Consider the following 19,338-nt stretch of genomic DNA (forward strand, 5'->3'; position numbering starts at 1 on the left):
GCTAATAACGCTGCGGTCCAGGGTTCGAGCCCTGTATGACCATTTTGCTCTCTTTTGTCGTCTCCGTGGTGCAGCTGCGACGCTCGTTTTGCTGCTTCGGTGGCACTCGGCGACCTTCCGGGGCCGATGTGGCTTCGCACTCACGCATCCGCGCCTCCCCAAGATCGTTCTAGAAGTGGAGGAGGCCTGGATGGCTCCATCCGATGCGGCAGCGCGCATCTTCCCGGGTGGTCTTTCGCTCGACGTGGAACGCTTGGGTGCTCGCTGTGCGGCCTGTGGCGTCGGTGAGCGAGTGCACATGCGATTACAGCCGGCGAGAAGGTCGATACGAGGCGCCACGTTCGGATCGCGCTGGGCCGTGTTGCACTCAGAATCGGACCGTGAGACGAGTACGAGGTTATCAAGCAGCGCGTAGCGGTGGGTGCGGGCGTGGTGAAGCTCGGGCGCGTGTGTCGGTTGTGGCTGTGGCGGTATGGGTGTATTTTGGTGTGGGTGGTGTGGCATGTGGTTTGCCGGTCGTATAGCTCAGTCGGTAGAGCACAGTGCTAATAACGCTGCGGTCCAGGGTTCGAGCCGCTTGTATGACCATTTTGCTCTCTTTTGTCGTCTCCGTGGTGCAGCTGCGACGCTCGTTTTGCTGCTTCGGTGGCACTCGGCGACCTTCCGGGGCCGATGTGGCTCGCACTCACGCATCCGCGCCTCCCCAAGATCGTTCTAGAAGTGGAGGAGGCCTGGATGGCTCCATCCGATGCGGCAGCGCGCATCTTCCCGGGTGGTCTTTCGCTCGACGTGGAACGCTTGGGTGCTCGCTGTGCGGCCTGTGGCGTCGGTGAGCGAGTGCACATGCGATTACAGCCGGCGAGAAGGTCGATACGAGGCGCCACGTTCGGATCGCGCTGGGCCGTGTTGCACTCAGAATCGGACCGTGAGACGAGTACGAGGTTATCAAGCAGCGCGTAGCGGTGGGTGCGGGCGTGGTGAAGCTCGGGCGCGTGTGTCGGTTGTGGCTGTGGCGGTATGGGTGTATTTTGGTGTGGGTGGTGTGGCATGTGGTTTGCCGGTCGTATAGCTCAGTCGGTAGAGCACAGTGCTAATAACGCTGCGGTCCAGGGTTCGAGCGCCTTGTATGACCATTTTGCTCTCTTTTGTCGTCTCCGTGGTGCAGCTGCGACGCTCGTTTTGCTGCTTCGGTGGCACTCGGCGACCTTCCGGGGCCGATGTGGCTCGCACTCACGCATCCGCGCCTCCCCAAGATCGTTCTAGAAGTGGAGGAGGCCTGGATGGCTCCATCCGATGCGGCAGCGCGCATCTTCCCGGGTGGTCTTTCGCTCGACGTGGAACGCTTGGGTGCTCGCTGTGCGGCCTGTGGCGTCGGTGAGCGAGTGCACATGCGATTACAGCCGGCGAGAAGGTCGATACGAGGCGCCACGTTCGGATCGCGCTGGGCCGTGTTGCACTCAGAATCGGACCGTGAGACGAGTACGAGGTTATCAAGCAGCGCGTAGCGGTGGGTGCGGGCGTGGTGAAGCTCGGGCGCGTGTGTCGGTTGTGGCTGTGGCGGTATGGGTGTATTTTGGTGTGGGTGGTGTGGCATGTGGTTTGCCGGTCGTATAGCTCAGTCGGTAGAGCACAGTGCTAATAACGCTGCGGTCCAGGGTTCGAGCGCTTGTATGACCATTTTGCTCTCTTTTGTCGTCTCCGTGGTGCAGCTGCGACGCTCGTTTTGCTGCTTCGGTGGCACTCGGCGACCTTCCGGGGCCGATGTGGCTTCGCACTCACGCATCCGCGCCTCCCCAAGATCGTTCTAGAAGTGGAGGAGGCCTGGATGGCTCCATCCGATGCGGCAGCGCGCATCTTCCCGGGTGGTCTTTCGCTCGACGTGGAACGCTTGGGTGCTCGCTGTGCGGCCTGTGGCGTCGGTGAGCGAGTGCACATGCGATTACAGCCGGCGAGAAGGTCGATACGAGGCGCCACGTTCGGATCGCGCTGGGCCGTGTTGCACTCAGAATCGGACCGTGAGACGAGTACGAGGTTATCAAGCAGCGCGTAGCGGTGGGTGCGGGCGTGGTGAAGCTCGGGCGCGTGTGTCGGTTGTGGCTGTGGCGGTATGGGTGTATTTTGGTGTGGGTGGTGTGGCATGTGGTTTGCCGGTCGTATAGCTCAGTCGGTAGAGCACAGTGCTAATAACGCTGCGGTCCAGGGTTCGAGCGCTTGTATGACCATTTTGCTCTCTTTTGTCGTCTCCGTGGTGCAGCTGCGACGCTCGTTTTGCTGCTTCGGTGGCACTCGGCGACCTTCCGGGGCCGATGTGGCTTCGCACTCACGCATCCGCGCCTCCCCAAGATCGTTCTAGAAGTGGAGGAGGCCTGGATGGCTCCATCCGATGCGGCAGCGCGCATCTTCCCGGGTGGTCTTTCGCTCGACGTGGAACGCTTGGGTGCTCGCTGTGCGGCCTGTGGCGTCGGTGAGCGAGTGCACATGCGATTACAGCCGGCGAGAAGGTCGATACGAGGCGCCACGTTCGGATCGCGCTGGGCCGTGTTGCACTCAGAATCGGACCGTGAGACGAGTACGAGGTTATCAAGCAGCGCGTAGCGGTGGGTGCGGGCGTGGTGAAGCTCGGGCGCGTGTGTCGGTTGTGGCTGTGGCGGTATGGGTGTATTTTGGTGTGGGTGGTGTGGCATGTGGTTTGCCGGTCGTATAGCTCAGTCGGTAGAGCACAGTGCTAATAACGCTGCGGTCCAGGGTTCGAGCGCCTGTATGACCATTTTGCTCTCTTTTGTCGTCTCCGTGGTGCAGCTGCGACGCTCGTTTTGCTGCTTCGGTGGCACTCGGCGACCTTCCGGGGCCGATGTGGCTCGCACTCACGCATCCGCGCCTCCCCAAGATCGTTCTAGAAGTGGAGGAGGCCTGGATGGCTCCATCCGATGCGGCAGCGCGCATCTTCCCGGGTGGTCTTTCGCTCGACGTGGAACGCTTGGGTGCTCGCTGTGCGGCCTGTGGCGTCGGTGAGCGAGTGCACATGCGATTACAGCCGGCGAGAAGGTCGATACGAGGCGCCACGTTCGGATCGCGCTGGGCCGTGTTGCACTCAGAATCGGACCGTGAGACGAGTACGAGGTTATCAAGCAGCGCGTAGCGGTGGGTGCGGGCGTGGTGAAGCTCGGGCGCGTGTGTCGGTTGTGGCTGTGGCGGTATGGGTGTATTTTGGTGTGGGTGGTGTGGCATGTGGTTTGCCGGTCGTATAGCTCAGTCGGTAGAGCACAGTGCTAATAACGCTGCGGTCCAGGGTTCGAGCGCTTGTATGACCATTTTGCTCTCTTTTGTCGTCTCCGTGGTGCAGCTGCGACGCTCGTTTTGCTGCTTCGGTGGCACTCGGCGACCTTCCGGGGCCGATGTGGCTCGCACTCACGCATCCGCGCCTCCCCAAGATCGTTCTAGAAGTGGAGGAGGCCTGGATGGCTCCATCCGATGCGGCAGCGCGCATCTTCCCGGGTGGTCTTTCGCTCGACGTGGAACGCTTGGGTGCTCGCTGTGCGGCCTGTGGCGTCGGTGAGCGAGTGCACATGCGATTACAGCCGGCGAGAAGGTCGATACGAGGCGCCACGTTCGGATCGCGCTGGGCCGTGTTGCACTCAGAATCGGACCGTGAGACGAGTACGAGGTTATCAAGCAGCGCGTAGCGGTGGGTGCGGGCGTGGTGAAGCTCGGGCGCGTGTGTCGGTTGTGGCTGTGGCGGTATGGGTGTATTTTGGTGTGGGTGGTGTGGCATGTGGTTTGCCGGTCGTATAGCTCAGTCGGTAGAGCACAGTGCTAATAACGCTGCGGTCCAGGGTTCGAGCGCTTGTATGACCATTTTGCTCTCTTTTGTCGTCTCCGTGGTGCAGCTGCGACGCTCGTTTTGCTGCTTCGGTGGCACTCGGCGACCTTCCGGGGCCGATGTGGCTCGCACTCACGCATCCGCGCCTCCCCAAGATCGTTCTAGAAGTGGAGGAGGCCTGGATGGCTCCATCCGATGCGGCAGCGCGCATCTTCCCGGGTGGTCTTTCGCTCGACGTGGAACGCTTGGGTGCTCGCTGTGCGGCCTGTGGCGTCGGTGAGCGAGTGCACATGCGATTACAGCCGGCGAGAAGGTCGATACGAGGCGCCACGTTCGGATCGCGCTGGGCCGTGTTGCACTCAGAATCGGACCGTGAGACGAGTACGAGGTTATCAAGCAGCGCGTAGCGGTGGGTGCGGGCGTGGTGAAGCTCGGGCGCGTGTGTCGGTTGTGGCTGTGGCGGTATGGGTGTATTTTGGTGTGGGTGGTGTGGCATGTGGTTTGCCGGTCGTATAGCTCAGTCGGTAGAGCACAGTGCTAATAACGCTGCGGTCCAGGGTTCGAGCGCTTGTATGACCATTTTGCTCTCTTTTGTCGTCTCCGTGGTGCAGCTGCGACGCTCGTTTTGCTGCTTCGGTGGCACTCGGCGACCTTCCGGGGCCGATGTGGCTCGCACTCACGCATCCGCGCCTCCCCAAGATCGTTCTAGAAGTGGAGGAGGCCTGGATGGCTCCATCCGATGCGGCAGCGCGCATCTTCCCGGGTGGTCTTTCGCTCGACGTGGAACGCTTGGGTGCTCGCTGTGCGGCCTGTGGCGTCGGTGAGCGAGTGCACATGCGATTACAGCCGGCGAGAAGGTCGATACGAGGCGCCACGTTCGGATCGCGCTGGGCCGTGTTGCACTCAGAATCGGACCGTGAGACGAGTACGAGGTTATCAAGCAGCGCGTAGCGGTGGGTGCGGGCGTGGTGAAGCTCGGGCGCGTGTGTCGGTTGTGGCTGTGGCGGTATGGGTGTATTTTGGTGTGGGTGGTGTGGCATGTGGTTTGCCGGTCGTATAGCTCAGTCGGTAGAGCACAGTGCTAATAACGCTGCGGTCCAGGGTTCGAGCGCTTGTATGACCATTTTGCTCTCTTTTGTCGTCTCCGTGGTGCAGCTGCGACGCTCGTTTTGCTGCTTCGGTGGCACTCGGCGACCTTCCGGGGCCGATGTGGCTCGCACTCACGCATCCGCGCCTCCCCAAGATCGTTCTAGAAGTGGAGGAGGCCTGGATGGCTCCATCCGATGCGGCAGCGCGCATCTTCCCGGGTGGTCTTTCGCTCGACGTGGAACGCTTGGGTGCTCGCTGTGCGGCCTGTGGCGTCGGTGAGCGAGTGCACATGCGATTACAGCCGGCGAGAAGGTCGATACGAGGCGCCACGTTCGGATCGCGCTGGGCCGTGTTGCACTCAGAATCGGACCGTGAGACGAGTACGAGGTTATCAAGCAGCGCGTAGCGGTGGGTGCGGGCGTGGTGAAGCTCGGGCGCGTGTGTCGGTTGTGGCTGTGGCGGTATGGGTGTATTTTGGTGTGGGTGGTGTGGCATGTGGTTTGCCGGTCGTATAGCTCAGTCGGTAGAGCACAGTGCTAATAACGCTGCGGTCCAGGGTTCGAGCGCTTGTATGACCATTTTGCTCTCTTTTGTCGTCTCCGTGGTGCAGCTGCGACGCTCGTTTTGCTGCTTCGGTGGCACTCGGCGACCTTCCGGGGCCGATGTGGCTCGCACTCACGCATCCGCGCCTCCCCAAGATCGTTCTAGAAGTGGAGGAGGCCTGGATGGCTCCATCCGATGCGGCAGCGCGCATCTTCCCGGGTGGTCTTTCGCTCGACGTGGAACGCTTGGGTGCTCGCTGTGCGGCCTGTGGCGTCGGTGAGCGAGTGCACATGCGATTACAGCCGGCGAGAAGGTCGATACGAGGCGCCACGTTCGGATCGCGCTGGGCCGTGTTGCACTCAGAATCGGACCGTGAGACGAGTACGAGGTTATCAAGCAGCGCGTAGCGGTGGGTGCGGGCGTGGTGAAGCTCGGGCGCGTGTGTCGGTTGTGGCTGTGGCGGTATGGGTGTATTTTGGTGTGGGTGGTGTGGCATGTGGTTTGCCGGTCGTATAGCTCAGTCGGTAGAGCACAGTGCTAATAACGCTGCGGTCCAGGGTTCGAGCGCCTGTATGACCATTTTGCTCTCTTTTGTCGTCTCCGTGGTGCAGCTGCGACGCTCGTTTTGCTGCTTCGGTGGCACTCGGCGACCTTCCGGGGCCGATGTGGCTCGCACTCACGCATCCGCGCCTCCCCAAGATCGTTCTAGAAGTGGAGGAGGCCTGGATGGCTCCATCCGATGCGGCAGCGCGCATCTTCCCGGGTGGTCTTTCGCTCGACGTGGAACGCTTGGGTGCTCGCTGTGCGGCCTGTGGCGTCGGTGAGCGAGTGCACATGCGACTACAGCCGGCGAGAAGGTCGATACGAGGCGCCACGTTCGGATCGCGCTGGGCCGTGTTGCACTCAGAATCGGACCGTGAGACGAGTACGAGGTTATCAAGCAGCGCGTAGCGGTGGGTGCGGGCGTGGTGAAGCTCGGGCGCGTGTGTCGGTTGTGGCTGTGGCGGTATGGGTGTATTTTGGTGTGGGTGGTGTGGCATGTGGTTTGCCGGTCGTATAGCTCAGTCGGTAGAGCACAGTGCTAATAACGCTGCGGTCCAGGGTTCGAGCGCTTGTATGACCATTTTGCTCTCTTTTGTCGTCTCCGTGGTGCAGCTGCGACGCTCGTTTTGCTGCTTCGGTGGCACTCGGCGACCTTCCGGGGCCGATGTGGCTCGCACTCACGCATCCGCGCCTCCCCAAGATCGTTCTAGAAGTGGAGGAGGCCTGGATGGCTCCATCCGATGCGGCAGCGCGCATCTTCCCGGGTGGTCTTTCGCTCGACGTGGAACGCTTGGGTGCTCGCTGTGCGGCCTGTGGCGTCGGTGAGCGAGTGCACATGCGATTACAGCCGGCGAGAAGGTCGATACGAGGCGCCACGTTCGGATCGCGCTGGGCCGTGTTGCACTCAGAATCGGACCGTGAGACGAGTACGAGGTTATCAAGCAGCGCGTAGCGGTGGGTGCGGGCGTGGTGAAGCTCGGGCGCGTGTGTCGGTTGTGGCTGTGGCGGTATGGGTGTATTTTGGTGTGGGTGGTGTGGCATGTGGTTTGCCGGTCGTATAGCTCAGTCGGTAGAGCACAGTGCTAATAACGCTGCGGTCCAGGGTTCGAGCGCTTGTATGACCATTTTGCTCTCTTTTGTCGTCTCCGTGGTGCAGCTGCGACGCTCGTTTTGCTGCTTCGGTGGCACTCGGCGACCTTCCGGGGCCGATGTGGCTCGCACTCACGCATCCGCGCCTCCCCAAGATCGTTCTAGAAGTGGAGGAGGCCTGGATGGCTCCATCCGATGCGGCAGCGCGCATCTTCCCGGGTGGTCTTTCGCTCGACGTGGAACGCTTGGGTGCTCGCTGTGCGGCCTGTGGCGTCGGTGAGCGAGTGCACATGCGATTACAGCCGGCGAGAAGGTCGATACGAGGCGCCACGTTCGGATCGCGCTGGGCCGTGTTGCACTCAGAATCGGACCGTGAGACGAGTACGAGGTTATCAAGCAGCGCGTAGCGGTGGGTGCGGGCGTGGTGAAGCTCGGGCGCGTGTGTCGGTTGTGGCTGTGGCGGTATGGGTGTATTTTGGTGTGGGTGGTGTGGCATGTGGTTTGCCGGTCGTATAGCTCAGTCGGTAGAGCACAGTGCTAATAACGCTGCGGTCCAGGGTTCGAGCGCTTGTATGACCATTTTGCTCTCTTTTGTCGTCTCCGTGGTGCAGCTGCGACGCTCGTTTTGCTGCTTCGGTGGCACTCGGCGACCTTCCGGGGCCGATGTGGCTCGCACTCACGCATCCGCGCCTCCCCAAGATCGTTCTAGAAGTGGAGGAGGCCTGGATGGCTCCATCCGATGCGGCAGCGCGCATCTTCCCGGGTGGTCTTTCGCTCGACGTGGAACGCTTGGGTGCTCGCTGTGCGGCCTGTGGCGTCGGTGAGCGAGTGCACATGCGATTACAGCCGGCGAGAAGGTCGATACGAGGCGCCACGTTCGGATCGCGCTGGGCCGTGTTGCACTCAGAATCGGACCGTGAGACGAGTACGAGGTTATCAAGCAGCGCGTAGCGGTGGGTGCGGGCGTGGTGAAGCTCGGGCGCGTGTGTCGGTTGTGGCTGTGGCGGTATGGGTGTATTTTGGTGTGGGTGGTGTGGCATGTGGTTTGCCGGTCGTATAGCTCAGTCGGTAGAGCACAGTGCTAATAACGCTGCGGTCCAGGGTTCGAGCGCTTGTATGACCATTTTGCTCTCTTTTGTCGTCTCCGTGGTGCAGCTGCGACGCTCGTTTTGCTGCTTCGGTGGCACTCGGCGACCTTCCGGGGCCGATGTGGTTCGCACTCACGCATCCGCGCCTCCCCAAGATCGTTCTAGAAGTGGAGGAGGCCTGGATGGCTCCATCCGATGCGGCAGCGCGCATCTTCCCGGGTGGTCTTTCGCTCGACGTGGAACGCTTGGGTGCTCGCTGTGCGGCCTGTGGCGTCGGTGAGCGAGTGCACATGCGATTACAGCCGGCGAGAAGGTCGATACGAGGCGCCACGTTCGGATCGCGCTGGGCCGTGTTGCACTCAGAATCGGACCGTGAGACGAGTACGAGGTTATCAAGCAGCGCGTAGCGGTGGGTGCGGGCGTGGTGAAGCTCGGGCGCGTGTGTCGGTTGTGGCTGTGGCGGTATGGGTGTATTTTGGTGTGGGTGGTGTGGCATGTGGTTTGCCGGTCGTATAGCTCAGTCGGTAGAGCACAGTGCTAATAACGCTGCGGTCCAGGGTTCGAGCGCTTGTATGACCATTTTGCTCTCTTTTGTCGTCTCCGTGGTGCAGCTGCGACGCTCGTTTTGCTGCTTCGGTGGCACTCGGCGACCTTCCGGGGCCGATGTGGTTCGCACTCACGCATCCGCGCCTCCCCAAGATCGTTCTAGAAGTGGAGGAGGCCTGGATGGCTCCATCCGATGCGGCAGCGCGCATCTTCCCGGGTGGTCTTTCGCTCGACGTGGAACGCTTGGGTGCTCGCTGTGCGGCCTGTGGCGTCGGTGAGCGAGTGCACATGCGATTACAGCCGGCGAGAAGGTCGATACGAGGCGCCACGTTCGGATCGCGCTGGGCCGTGTTGCACTCAGAATCGGACCGTGAGACGAGTACGAGGTTATCAAGCAGCGCGTAGCGGTGGGTGCGGGCGTGGTGAAGCTCGGGCGCGTGTGTCGGTTGTGGCTGTGGCGGTATGGGTGTATTTTGGTGTGGGTGGTGTGGCATGTGGTTTGCCGGTCGTATAGCTCAGTCGGTAGAGCACAGTGCTAATAACGCTGCGGTCCAGGGTTCGAGCGCCTTGTATGACCATTTTGCTCTCTTTTGTCGTCTCCGTGGTGCAGCTGCGACGCTCGTTTTGCTGCTTCGGTAGGCACTCGGCGACCTTCCGGGGCCGATGTGGTTCGCACTCACGCATCCGCGCCTCCCCAAGATCGTTCTAGAAGTGGAGGAGGCCTGGATGGCTCCATCCGATGCGGCAGCGCGCATCTTCCCGGGTGGTCTTTCGCTCGACGTGGAACGCTTGGGTGCTCGCTGTGCGGCCTGTGGCGTCGGTGAGCGAGTGCACATGCGATTACAGCCGGCGAGAAGGTCGATACGAGGCGCCACGTTCGGATCGCGCTGGGCCGTGTTGCACTCAGAATCGGACCGTGAGACGAGTACGAGGTTATCAAGCAGCGCGTAGCGGTGGGTGCGGGCGTGGTGAAGCTCGGGCGCGTGTGTCGGTTGTGGCTGTGGCGGTATGGGTGTATTTTGGTGTGGGTGGTGTGGCATGTGGTTTGCCGGTCGTATAGCTCAGTCGGTAGAGCACAGTGCTAATAACGCTGCGGTCCAGGGTTCGAGCCCCTGTATGACCATTTTGCTCTCTTTTGTCGTCTCCGTGGTGCAGCTGCGACGCTCGTTTTGCTGCTTCGGTGGCACTCGGCGACCTTCCGGGGCCGATGTGGTTCGCACTCACGCATCCGCGCCTCCCCAAGATCGTTCTAGAAGTGGAGGAGGCCTGGATGGCTCCATCCGATGCGGCAGCGCGCATCTTCCCGGGTGGTCTTTCGCTCGACGTGGAACGCTTGGGTGCTCGCTGTGCGGCCTGTGGCGTCGGTGAGCGAGTGCACATGCGATTACAGCCGGCGAGAAGGTCGATACGAGGCGCCACGTTCGGATCGCGCTGGGCCGTGTTGCACTCAGAATCGGACCGTGAGACGAGTACGAGGTTATCAAGCAGCGCGTAGCGGTGGGTGCGGGCGTGGTGAAGCTCGGGCGCGTGTGTCGGTTGTGGCTGTGGCGGTATGGGTGTATTTTGGTGTGGGTGGTGTGGCATGTGGTTTGCCGGTCGTATAGCTCAGTCGGTAGAGCACAGTGCTAATAACGCTGCGGTCCAGGGTTCGAGCCCCTGTATGACCATTTTGCTCTCTTTTGTCGTCTCCGTGGTGCAGCTGCGACGCTCGTTTTGCTGCTTCGGTGGCACTCGGCGACCTTCCGGGCCGATGTGGCTCGCACTCACGCATCCGCGCCTCCCCAAGATCGTTCTAGAAGTGGAGGAGGCCTGGATGGCTCCATCCGATGCGGCAGCGCGCATCTTCCCGGGTGGTCTTTCGCTCGACGTGGAACGCTTGGGTGCTCGCTGTGCGGCCTGTGGCGTCGGTGAGCGAGTGCACATGCGATTACAGCCGGCGAGAAGGTCGATACGAGGCGCCACGTTCGGATCGCGCTGGGCCGTGTTGCACTCAGAATCGGACCGTGAGACGAGTACGAGGTTATCAAGCAGCGCGTAGCGGTGGGTGCGGGCGTGGTGAAGCTCGGGCGCGTGTGTCGGTTGTGGCTGTGGCGGTATGGGTGTATTTTGGTGTGGGTGGTGTGGCATGTGGTTTGCCGGTCGTATAGCTCAGTCGGTAGAGCACAGTGCTAATAACGCTGCGGTCCAGGGTTCGAGCCCCTGTATGACCATTTTGCTCTCTTTTGTCGTCTCCGTGGTGCAGCTGCGACGCTCGTTTTGCTGCTTCGGTAGCACTCGGCGACCTTCCGGGGCCGATGTGGCTCGCACTCACGCATCCGCGCCTCCCCAAGATCGTTCTAGAAGTGGAGGAGGCCTGGATGGCTCCATCCGATGCGGCAGCGCGCATCTTCCCGGGTGGTCTTTCGCTCGACGTGGAACGCTTGGGTGCTCGCTGTGCGGCCTGTGGCGTCGGTGAGCGAGTGCACATGCGATTACAGCCGGCGAGAAGGTCGATACGAGGCGCCACGTTCGGATCGCGCTGGGCCGTGTTGCACTCAGAATCGGACCGTGAGACGAGTACGAGGTTATCAAGCAGCGCGTAGCGGTGGGTGCGGGCGTAGTGAAGCTCGGGCGCGTGTGTCGGTTGTGGCTGTGGCGGTATGGGTGTATTTTGGTGTGGGTGGTGTGGCATGTGGTTTGCCGGTCGTATAGCTCAGTCGGTAGAGCACAGTGCTAATAACGCTGCGGTCCAGGGTTCGAGCCCCTGTATGACCATTTTGCTCTCTTTTGTCGTCTCCGTGGTGCAGCTGCGACGCTCGTTTTGCTGCTTCGGTAGCACTCGGCGACCTTCCGGGGCCGATGTGGCTCGCACTCACGCATCCGCGCCTCCCCAAGATCGTTCTAGAAGTGGAGGAGGCCTGGATGGCTCCATCCGATGCGGCAGCGCGCATCTTCCCGGGTGGTCTTTCGCTCGACGTGGAACGCTTGGGTGCTCGCTGTGCGGCCTGTGGCGTCGGTGAGCGAGTGCACATGCGATTACAGCCGGCGAGAAGGTCGATACGAGGCGCCACGTTCGGATCGCGCTGGGCCGTGTTGCACTCAGAATCGGACCGTGAGACGAGTACGAGGTTATCAAGCAGCGCGTAGCGGTGGGTGCGGGCGTAGTGAAGCTCGGGCGCGTGTGTCGGTTGTGGCTGTGGCGGTATGGGTGTATTTTGGTGTGGGTGGTGTGGCATGTGGTTTGCCGGTCGTATAGCTCAGTCGGTAGAGCACAGTGCTAATAACGCTGCGGTCCAGGGTTCGAGCCCCTGTATGACCATTTTGCTCTCTTTTGTCGTCTCCGTGGTGCAGCTGCGACGCTCGTTTTGCTGCTTCGGTAGCACTCGGCGACCTTCCGGGGCCGATGTGGCTCGCACTCACGCATCCGCGCCTCCCCAAGATCGTTCTAGAAGTGGAGGAGGCCTGGATGGCTCCATCCGATGCGGCAGCGCGCATCTTCCCGGGTGGTCTTTCGCTCGACGTGGAACGCTTGGGTGCTCGCTGTGCGGCCTGTGGCGTCGGTGAGCGAGTGCACATGCGATTACAGCCGGCGAGAAGGTCGATACGAGGCGCCACGTTCGGATCGCGCTGGGCCGTGTTGCACTCAGAATCGGACCGTGAGACGAGTACGAGGTTATCAAGCAGCGCGTAGCGGTGGGTGCGGGCGTAGTGAAGCTCGGGCGCGTGTGTCGGTTGTGGCTGTGGCGGTATGGGTGTATTTTGGTGTGGGTGGTGTGGCATGTGGTTTGCCGGTCGTATAGCTCAGTCGGTAGAGCACAGTGCTAATAACGCTGCGGTCCAGGGTTCGAGCCCCTGTATGACCATTTTGCTCTCTTTTGTCGTCTCCGTGGTGCAGCTGCGACGCTCGTTTTGCTGCTTCGGTAGGCACTCGGCGACCTTCCGGGGCCGATGTGGCTCGCACTCACGCATCCGCGCCTCCCCAAGATCGTTCTAGAAGTGGAGGAGGCCTGGATGGCTCCATCCGATGCGGCAGCGCGCATCTTCCCGGGTGGTCTTTCGCTCGACGTGGAACGCTTGGGTGCTCGCTGTGCGGCCTGTGGCGTCGGTGAGCGAGTGCACATGCGATTACAGCCGGCGAGAAGGTCGATACGAGGCGCCACGTTCGGATCGCGCTGGGCCGTGTTGCACTCAGAATCGGACCGTGAGACGAGTACGAGGTTATCAAGCAGCGCGTAGCGGTGGGTGCGGGCGTAGTGAAGCTCGGGCGCGTGTGTCGGTTGTGGCTGTGGCGGTATGGGTGTATTTTGGTGTGGGTGGTGTGGCATGTGGTTTGCCGGTCGTATAGCTCAGTCGGTAGAGCACAGTGCTAATAACGCTGCGGTCCAGGGTTCGAGCGCTTGTATGACCATTTTGCTCTCTTTTGTCGTCTCCGTGGTGCAGCTGCGACGCTCGTTTTGCTGCTTCGGTGGCACTCGGCGACCTTCCGGGGCCGATGTGGCTCGCACTCACGCATCCGCGCCTCCCCAAGATCGTTCTAGAAGTGGAGGAGGCCTGGATGGCTCCATCCGATGCGGCAGCGCGCATCTTCCCGGGTGGTCTTTCGCTCGACGTGGAACGCTTGGGTGCTCGCTGTGCGGCCTGTGGCGTCGGTGAGCGAGTGCACATGCGATTACAGCCGGCGAGAAGGTCGATACGAGGCGCCACGTTCGGATCGCGCTGGGCCGTGTTGCACTCAGAATCGGACCGTGAGACGAGTACGAGGTTATCAAGCAGCGCGTAGCGGTGGGTGCGGGCGTAGTGAAGCTCGGGCGCGTGTGTCGGTTGTGGCTGTGGCGGTATGGGTGTATTTTGGTGTGGGTGGTGTGGCATGTGGTTTGCCGGTCGTATAGCTCAGTCGGTAGAGCACAGTGCTAATAACGCTGCGGTCCAGGGTTCGAGCCCTTGTATGACCATTTTGCTCTCTTTTGTCGTCTCCGTGGTGCAGCTGCGACGCTCGTTTTGCTGCTTCGGTAGCACTCGGCGACCTTCCGGGGCCGATGTGGCTCGCACTCACGCATCCGCGCCTCCCCAAGATCGTTCTAGAAGTGGAGGAGGCCTGGATGGCTCCATCCGATGCGGCAGCGCGCATCTTCCCGGGTGGTCTTTCGCTCGACGTGGAACGCTTGGGTGCTCGCTGTGCGGCCTGTGGCGTCGGTGAGCGAGTGCACATGCGATTACAGCCGGCGAGAAGGTCGATACGAGGCGCCACGTTCGGATCGCGCTGGGCCGTGTTGCACTCAGAATCGGACCGTGAGACGAGTACGAGGTTATCAAGCAGCGCGTAGCGGTGGGTGCGGGCGTAGTGAAGCTCGGGCGCGTGTGTCGGTTGTGGCTGTGGCGGTATGGGTGTATTTTGGTGTGGGTGGTGTGGCATGTGGTTTGCCGGTCGTATAGCTCAGTCGGTAGAGCACAGTGCTAATAACGCTGCGGTCCAGGGTTCGAGCCCCTGTATGACCATTTTGCTCTCTTTTGTCGTCTCCGTGGTGCAGCTGCGACGCTCGTTTTGCTGCTTCGGTAGCACTCGGCGACCTTCCGGGGCCGATGTGGCTCGCACTCACGCATCCGCGCCTCCCCAAGATCGTTCTAGAAGTGGAGGAGGCCTGGATGGCTCCATCCGATGCGGCAGCGCGCATCTTCCCGGGTGGTCTTTCGCTCGACGTGGAACGCTTGGGTGCTCGCTGTGCGGCCTGTGGCGTCGGTGAGCGAGTGCACATGCGATTACAGCCGGCGAGAAGGTCGATACGAGGCGCCACGTTCGGATCGCGCTGGGCCGTGTTGCACTCAGAATCGGACCGTGAGACGAGTACGAGGTTATCAAGCAGCGCGTAGCGGTGGGTGCGGGCGTAGGTGAAGCTCGGGCGCGTGTGTCGGTTGTGGCTGTGGCGGTATGGGTGTATTTTGGTGTGGGTGGTGTGGCATGTGGTTTGCCGGTCGTATAGCTCAGTCGGTAGAGCACAGTGCTAATAACGCTGCGGTCCAGGGTTCGAGCCCCTGTATGACCATTTTGCTCTCTTTTGTCGTCTCCGTGGTGCAGCTGCGACGCTCGTTTTGCTGCTTCGGTAGCACTCGGCGACCTTCCGGGGCCGATGTGGCTCGCACTCACGCATCCGCGCCTCCCCAAGATCGTTCTAGAAGTGGAGGAGGCCTGGATGGCTCCATCCGATGCGGCAGCGCGCATCTTCCCGGGTGGTCTTTCGCTCGACGTGGAACGCTTGGGTGCTCGCTGTGCGGCCTGTGGCGTCGGTGAGCGAGTGCACATGCGATTACAGCCGGCGAGAAGGTCGATACGAGGCGCCACGTTCGGATCGCGCTGGGCCGTGTTGCACTCAGAATCGGACCGTGAGACGAGTACGAGGTTATCAAGCAGCGCGTAGCGGTGGGTGCGGGCGTGGTGAAGCTCGGGCGCGTGTGTCGGTTGTGGCTGTGGCGGTATGGGTGTATTTTGGTGTGGGTGGTGTGGCATGTGGTTTGCCGGTCGTATAGCTCAGTCGGTAGAGCACAGTGCTAATAACGCTGCGGTCCAGGGTTCGAGCCCCTGTATGACCATTTTGCTCTCTTTTGTCGTCTCCGTGGTGCAGCTGCGACGCTCGTTTTGCTGCTTCGGTGGCACTCGGCGACCTTCCGGGGCCGATGTGGTTCGCACTCACGCATCCGCGCCTCCCCAAGATCGTTCTAGAAGTGGAGGAGGCCTGGATGGCTCCATCCGATGCGGCAGCGCGCATCTTCCCGGGTGGTCTTTCGCTCGACGTGGAACGCTTGGGTGCTCGCTGTGCGGCCTGTGGCGTCGGTGAGCGAGTGCACATGCGATTACAGCCGGCGAGAAGGTCGATACGAGGCGCCACGTTCGGATCGCGCTGGGCCGTGTTGCACTCAGAATCGGACCGTGAGACGAGTACGAGGTTATCAAGCAGCGCGTAGCGGTGGGTGCGGGCGTGGTGAAGCTCGGGCGCGTGTGTCGGTTGTGGCTGTGGCGGTATGGGTGTATTTTGGTGTGGGTGGTGTGGCATGTGGTTTGCCGGTCGTATAGCTCAGTCGGTAGAGCACAGTGCTAATAACGCTGCGGTCCAGGGTTCGAGCCCCTGTATGACCATTTTGCTCTCTTTTGTCGTCTCCGTGGTGCAGCTGCGACGCTCGTTTTGCTGCTTCGGTGGCACTCGGCGACCTTCCGGGGCCGATGTGGTTCGCACTCACGCATCCGCGCCTCCCCAAGATCGTTCTAGAAGTGGAGGAGGCCTGGATGGCTCCATCCGATGCGGCAGCGCGCATCTTCCCGGGTGGTCTTTCGCTCGACGTGGAACGCTTGGGTGCTCGCTGTGCGGCCTGTGGCGTCGGTGAGCGAGTGCACATGCGATTACAGCCGGCGAGAAGGTCGATACGAGGCGCCACGTTCGGATCGCGCTGGGCCGTGTTGCACTCAGAATCGGACCGTGAGACGAGTACGAGGTTATCAAGCAGCGCGTAGCGGTGGGTGCGGGCGTGGTGAAGCTCGGGCGCGTGTGTCGGTTGTGGCTGTGGCGGTATGGGTGTATTTTGGTGTGGGTGGTGTGGCATGTGGTTTGCCGGTCGTATAGCTCAGTCGGTAGAGCACAGTGCTAATAACGCTGCGGTCCAGGGTTCGAGCCCCTGTATGACCATTTTGCTCTCTTTTGTCGTCTCCGTGGTGCAGCTGCGACGCTCGTTTTGCTGCTTCGGTGGCACTCGGCGACCTTCCGGGGCCGATGTGGTTCGCACTCACGCATCCGCGCCTCCCCAAGATCGTTCTAGAAGTGGAGGAGGCCTGGATGGCTCCATCCGATGCGGCAGCGCGCATCTTCCCGGGTGGTCTTTCGCTCGACGTGGAACGCTTGGGTGCTCGCTGTGCGGCCTGTGGCGTCGGTGAGCGAGTGCACATGCGATTACAGCCGGCGAGAAGGTCGATACGAGGCGCCACGTTCGGATCGCGCTGGGCCGTGTTGCACTCAGAATCGGACCGTGAGACGAGTACGAGGTTATCAAGCAGCGCGTAGCGGTGGGTGCGGGCGTGGTGAAGCTCGGGCGCGTGTGTCGGTTGTGGCTGTGGCGGTATGGGTGTATTTTGGTGTGGGTGGTGTGGCATGTGGTTTGCCGGTCGTATAGCTCAGTCGGTAGAGCACAGTGCTAATAACGCTGCGGTCCAGGGTTCGAGCCCCTGTATGACCATTTTGCTCTCTTTTGTCGTCTCCGTGGTGCAGCTGCGACGCTCGTTTTGCTGCTTCGGTGGCACTCGGCGACCTTCCGGGGCCGATGTGGTTCGCACTCACGCATCCGCGCCTCCCCAAGATCGTTCTAGAAGTGGAGGAGGCCTGGATGGCTCCATCCGATGCGGCAGCGCGCATCTTCCCGGGTGGTCTTTCGCTCGACGTGGAACGCTTGGGTGCTCGCTGTGCGGCCTGTGGCGTCGGTGAGCGAGTGCACATGCGATTACAGCCGGCGAGAAGGTCGATACGAGGCGCCACGTTCGGATCGCGCTGGGCCGTGTTGCACTCAGAATCGGACCGTGAGACGAGTACGAGGTTATCAAGCAGCGCGTAGCGGTGGGTGCGGGCGTAGGTGAAGCTCGGGCGCGTGTGTCGGTTGTGGCTGTGGCGGTATGGGTGTATTTTGGTGTGGGTGGTGTGGCATGTGGTTTGCCGGTCGTATAGCTCAGTCGGTAGAGCACAGTGCTAATAACGCTGCGGTCCAGGGTTCGAGCCCCTGTATGACCATTTTGCTCTCTTTTGTCGTCTCCGTGGTGCAGCTGCGACGCTCGTTTTGCTGCTTCGGTGGCACTCGGCGACCTTCCGGGGCCGATGTGGTTCGCACTCACGCATCCGCGCCTCCCCAAGATCGTTCTAGAAGTGGAGGAGGCCTGGATGGCTCCATCCGATGCGGCAGCGCGCATCTTCCCGGGTGGTCTTTCGCTCGACGTGGAACGCTTGGGTGCTCGCTGTGCGGCCTGTGGCGTCGGTGAGCGAGTGCACATGCGATTACAGCCGGCGAGAAGGTCGATACGAGGCGCCACGTTCGGATCGCGCTGGGCCGTGTTGCACTCAGAATCGGACCGTGAGACGAGTACGAGGTTATCAAGCAGCGCGTAGCGGTGGGTGCGGGCGTAGGTGAAGCTCGGGCGCGTGTGTCGGTTGTGGCTGTGGCGGTATGGGTGTATTTTGGTGTGGGTGGTGTGGCATGTGGTTTGCCGGTCGTATAGCTCAGTCGGTAGAGCACAGTGCTAATAACGCTGCGGTCCAGGGTTCGAGCCCCTGTATGACCATTTTGCTCTCTTTTGTCGTCTCCGTGGTGCAGCTGCGACGCTCGTTTTGCTGCTTCGGTGGCACTCGGCGACCTTCCGGGGCCGATGTGGTTCGCACTCACGCATCCGCGCCTCCCCAAGATCGTTCTAGAAGTGGAGGAGGCCTGGATGGCTCCATCCGATGCGGCAGCGCGCATCTTCCCGGGTGGTCTTTCGCTCGACGTGGAACGCTTGGGTGCTCGCTGTGCGGCCTGTGGCGTCGGTGAGCGAGTGCACATGCGATTACAGCCGGCGAGAAGGTCGATACGAGGCGCCACGTTCGGATCGCGCTGGGCCGTGTTGCACTCAGAATCGGACCGTGAGACGAGTACGAGGTTATCAAGCAGCGCGTAGCGGTGGGTGCGGGCGTGGTGAAGCTCGGGCGCGTGTGTCGGTTGTGGCTGTGGCGGTATGGGTGTATTTTGGTGTGGGTGGTGTGGCATGTGGTTTGCCGGTCGTATAGCTCAGTCGGTAGAGCACAGTGCTAATAACGCTGCGGTCCAGGGTTCGAGCCCCTGTATGACCATTTTGCTCTCTTTTGTCGTCTCCGTGGTGCAGCTGCGACGCTCGTTTTGCTGCTTCGGTGGCACTCGGCGACCTTCCGGGGCCGATGTGGTTCGCACTCACGCATCCGCGCCTCCCCAAGATCGTTCTAGAAGTGGAGGAGGCCTGGATGGCTCCATCCGATGCGGCAGCGCGCATCTTCCCGGGTGGTCTTTCGCTCGACGTGGAACGCTTGGGTGCTCGCTGTGCGGCCTGTGGCGTCGGTGAGCGAGTGCACATGCGATTACAGCCGGCGAGAAGGTCGATACGAGGCGCCACGTTCGGATCGCGCTGGGCCGTGTTGCACTCAGAATCGGACCGTGAGACGAGTACGAGGTTATCAAGCAGCGCGTAGCGGTGGGTGCGGGCGTAGGTGAAGCTCGGGCGCGTGTGTCGGTTGTGGCTGTGGCGGTATGGGTGTATTTTGGTGTGGGTGGTGTGGCATGTGGTTTGCCGGTCGTATAGCTCAGTCGGTAGAGCACAGTGCTAATAACGCTGCGGTCCAGGGTTCGAGCCCCTGTATGACCATTTTGCTCTCTTTTGTCGTCTCCGTGGTGCAGCTGCGACGCTCGTTTTGCTGCTTCGGTAGGCACTCGGCGACCTTCCGGGGCCGATGTGGCTCGCACTCACGCATCCGCGCCTCCCCAAGATCGTTCTAGAAGTGGAGGAGGCCTGGATGGCTCCATCCGATGCGGCAGCGCGCATCTTCCCGGGTGGTCTTTCGCTCGACGTGGAACGCTTGGGTGCTCGCTGTGCGGCCTGTGGCGTCGGTG

General features: G+C 61.7%; 4 protein-coding genes across 4 annotated transcripts; all 4 read left to right on the top strand.

The window, feature by feature from the left end:
- Window positions 1-1,217: 1,217 nt before the first annotated feature.
- Window positions 1,218-2,595, top strand: KRP23_6357 (uncharacterized protein; the record flags this gene model as incomplete). Its single annotated transcript, XM_067891540.1, has 3 exons — window positions 1,218-1,479; window positions 1,710-2,024; window positions 2,255-2,595. The coding sequence occupies 3 exons, from the start codon at window positions 1,218-1,220 to the stop codon at window positions 2,593-2,595; spliced, it is 918 nt and encodes a 305-aa protein (XP_067745886.1).
- Window positions 2,596-2,851: 256 nt separating this feature from the next.
- KRP23_6358 (uncharacterized protein) lies at window positions 2,852-9,123 on the top strand (the record flags this gene model as incomplete). Its single annotated transcript, XM_067891541.1, has 12 exons — window positions 2,852-3,120; window positions 3,344-3,664; window positions 3,888-4,208; window positions 4,432-4,752; window positions 4,976-5,296; window positions 5,520-5,840; window positions 6,064-6,384; window positions 6,608-6,928; window positions 7,152-7,472; window positions 7,696-8,016; window positions 8,240-8,560; window positions 8,784-9,123. 12 exons carry the CDS (start codon window positions 2,852-2,854, stop codon window positions 9,121-9,123), a joined length of 3,819 nt encoding a protein of 1,272 aa, XP_067745887.1.
- Window positions 9,124-10,468: 1,345 nt separating this feature from the next.
- KRP23_6359 (uncharacterized protein) lies at window positions 10,469-12,388 on the top strand (the record flags this gene model as incomplete). The annotated part of the gene is made up of 4 exons (XM_067891542.1): window positions 10,469-10,730; window positions 10,990-11,274; window positions 11,534-11,818; window positions 12,078-12,388. The coding sequence occupies 4 exons, from the start codon at window positions 10,469-10,471 to the stop codon at window positions 12,386-12,388; spliced, it is 1,143 nt and encodes a 380-aa protein (XP_067745888.1).
- Window positions 12,389-12,645: 257 nt separating this feature from the next.
- Window positions 12,646-18,920, top strand: KRP23_6360 (uncharacterized protein; the record flags this gene model as incomplete). The annotated part of the gene is made up of 12 exons (XM_067891543.1): window positions 12,646-12,914; window positions 13,138-13,451; window positions 13,711-13,995; window positions 14,255-14,539; window positions 14,800-15,091; window positions 15,315-15,635; window positions 15,859-16,179; window positions 16,403-16,723; window positions 16,947-17,267; window positions 17,492-17,812; window positions 18,037-18,357; window positions 18,581-18,920. 12 exons carry the CDS (start codon window positions 12,646-12,648, stop codon window positions 18,918-18,920), a joined length of 3,711 nt encoding a protein of 1,236 aa, XP_067745889.1.
- Window positions 18,921-19,338: the final 418 nt, after the last annotated feature.

This window comes from Phytophthora ramorum, assembly GCF_020800215.1.
Source record: "Phytophthora ramorum isolate Pr-102 chromosome Unknown Phyram_PR-102_s0005, whole genome shotgun sequence".
Classification (NCBI taxonomy): domain Eukaryota; phylum Oomycota; class Peronosporomycetes; order Peronosporales; family Peronosporaceae; genus Phytophthora; species Phytophthora ramorum.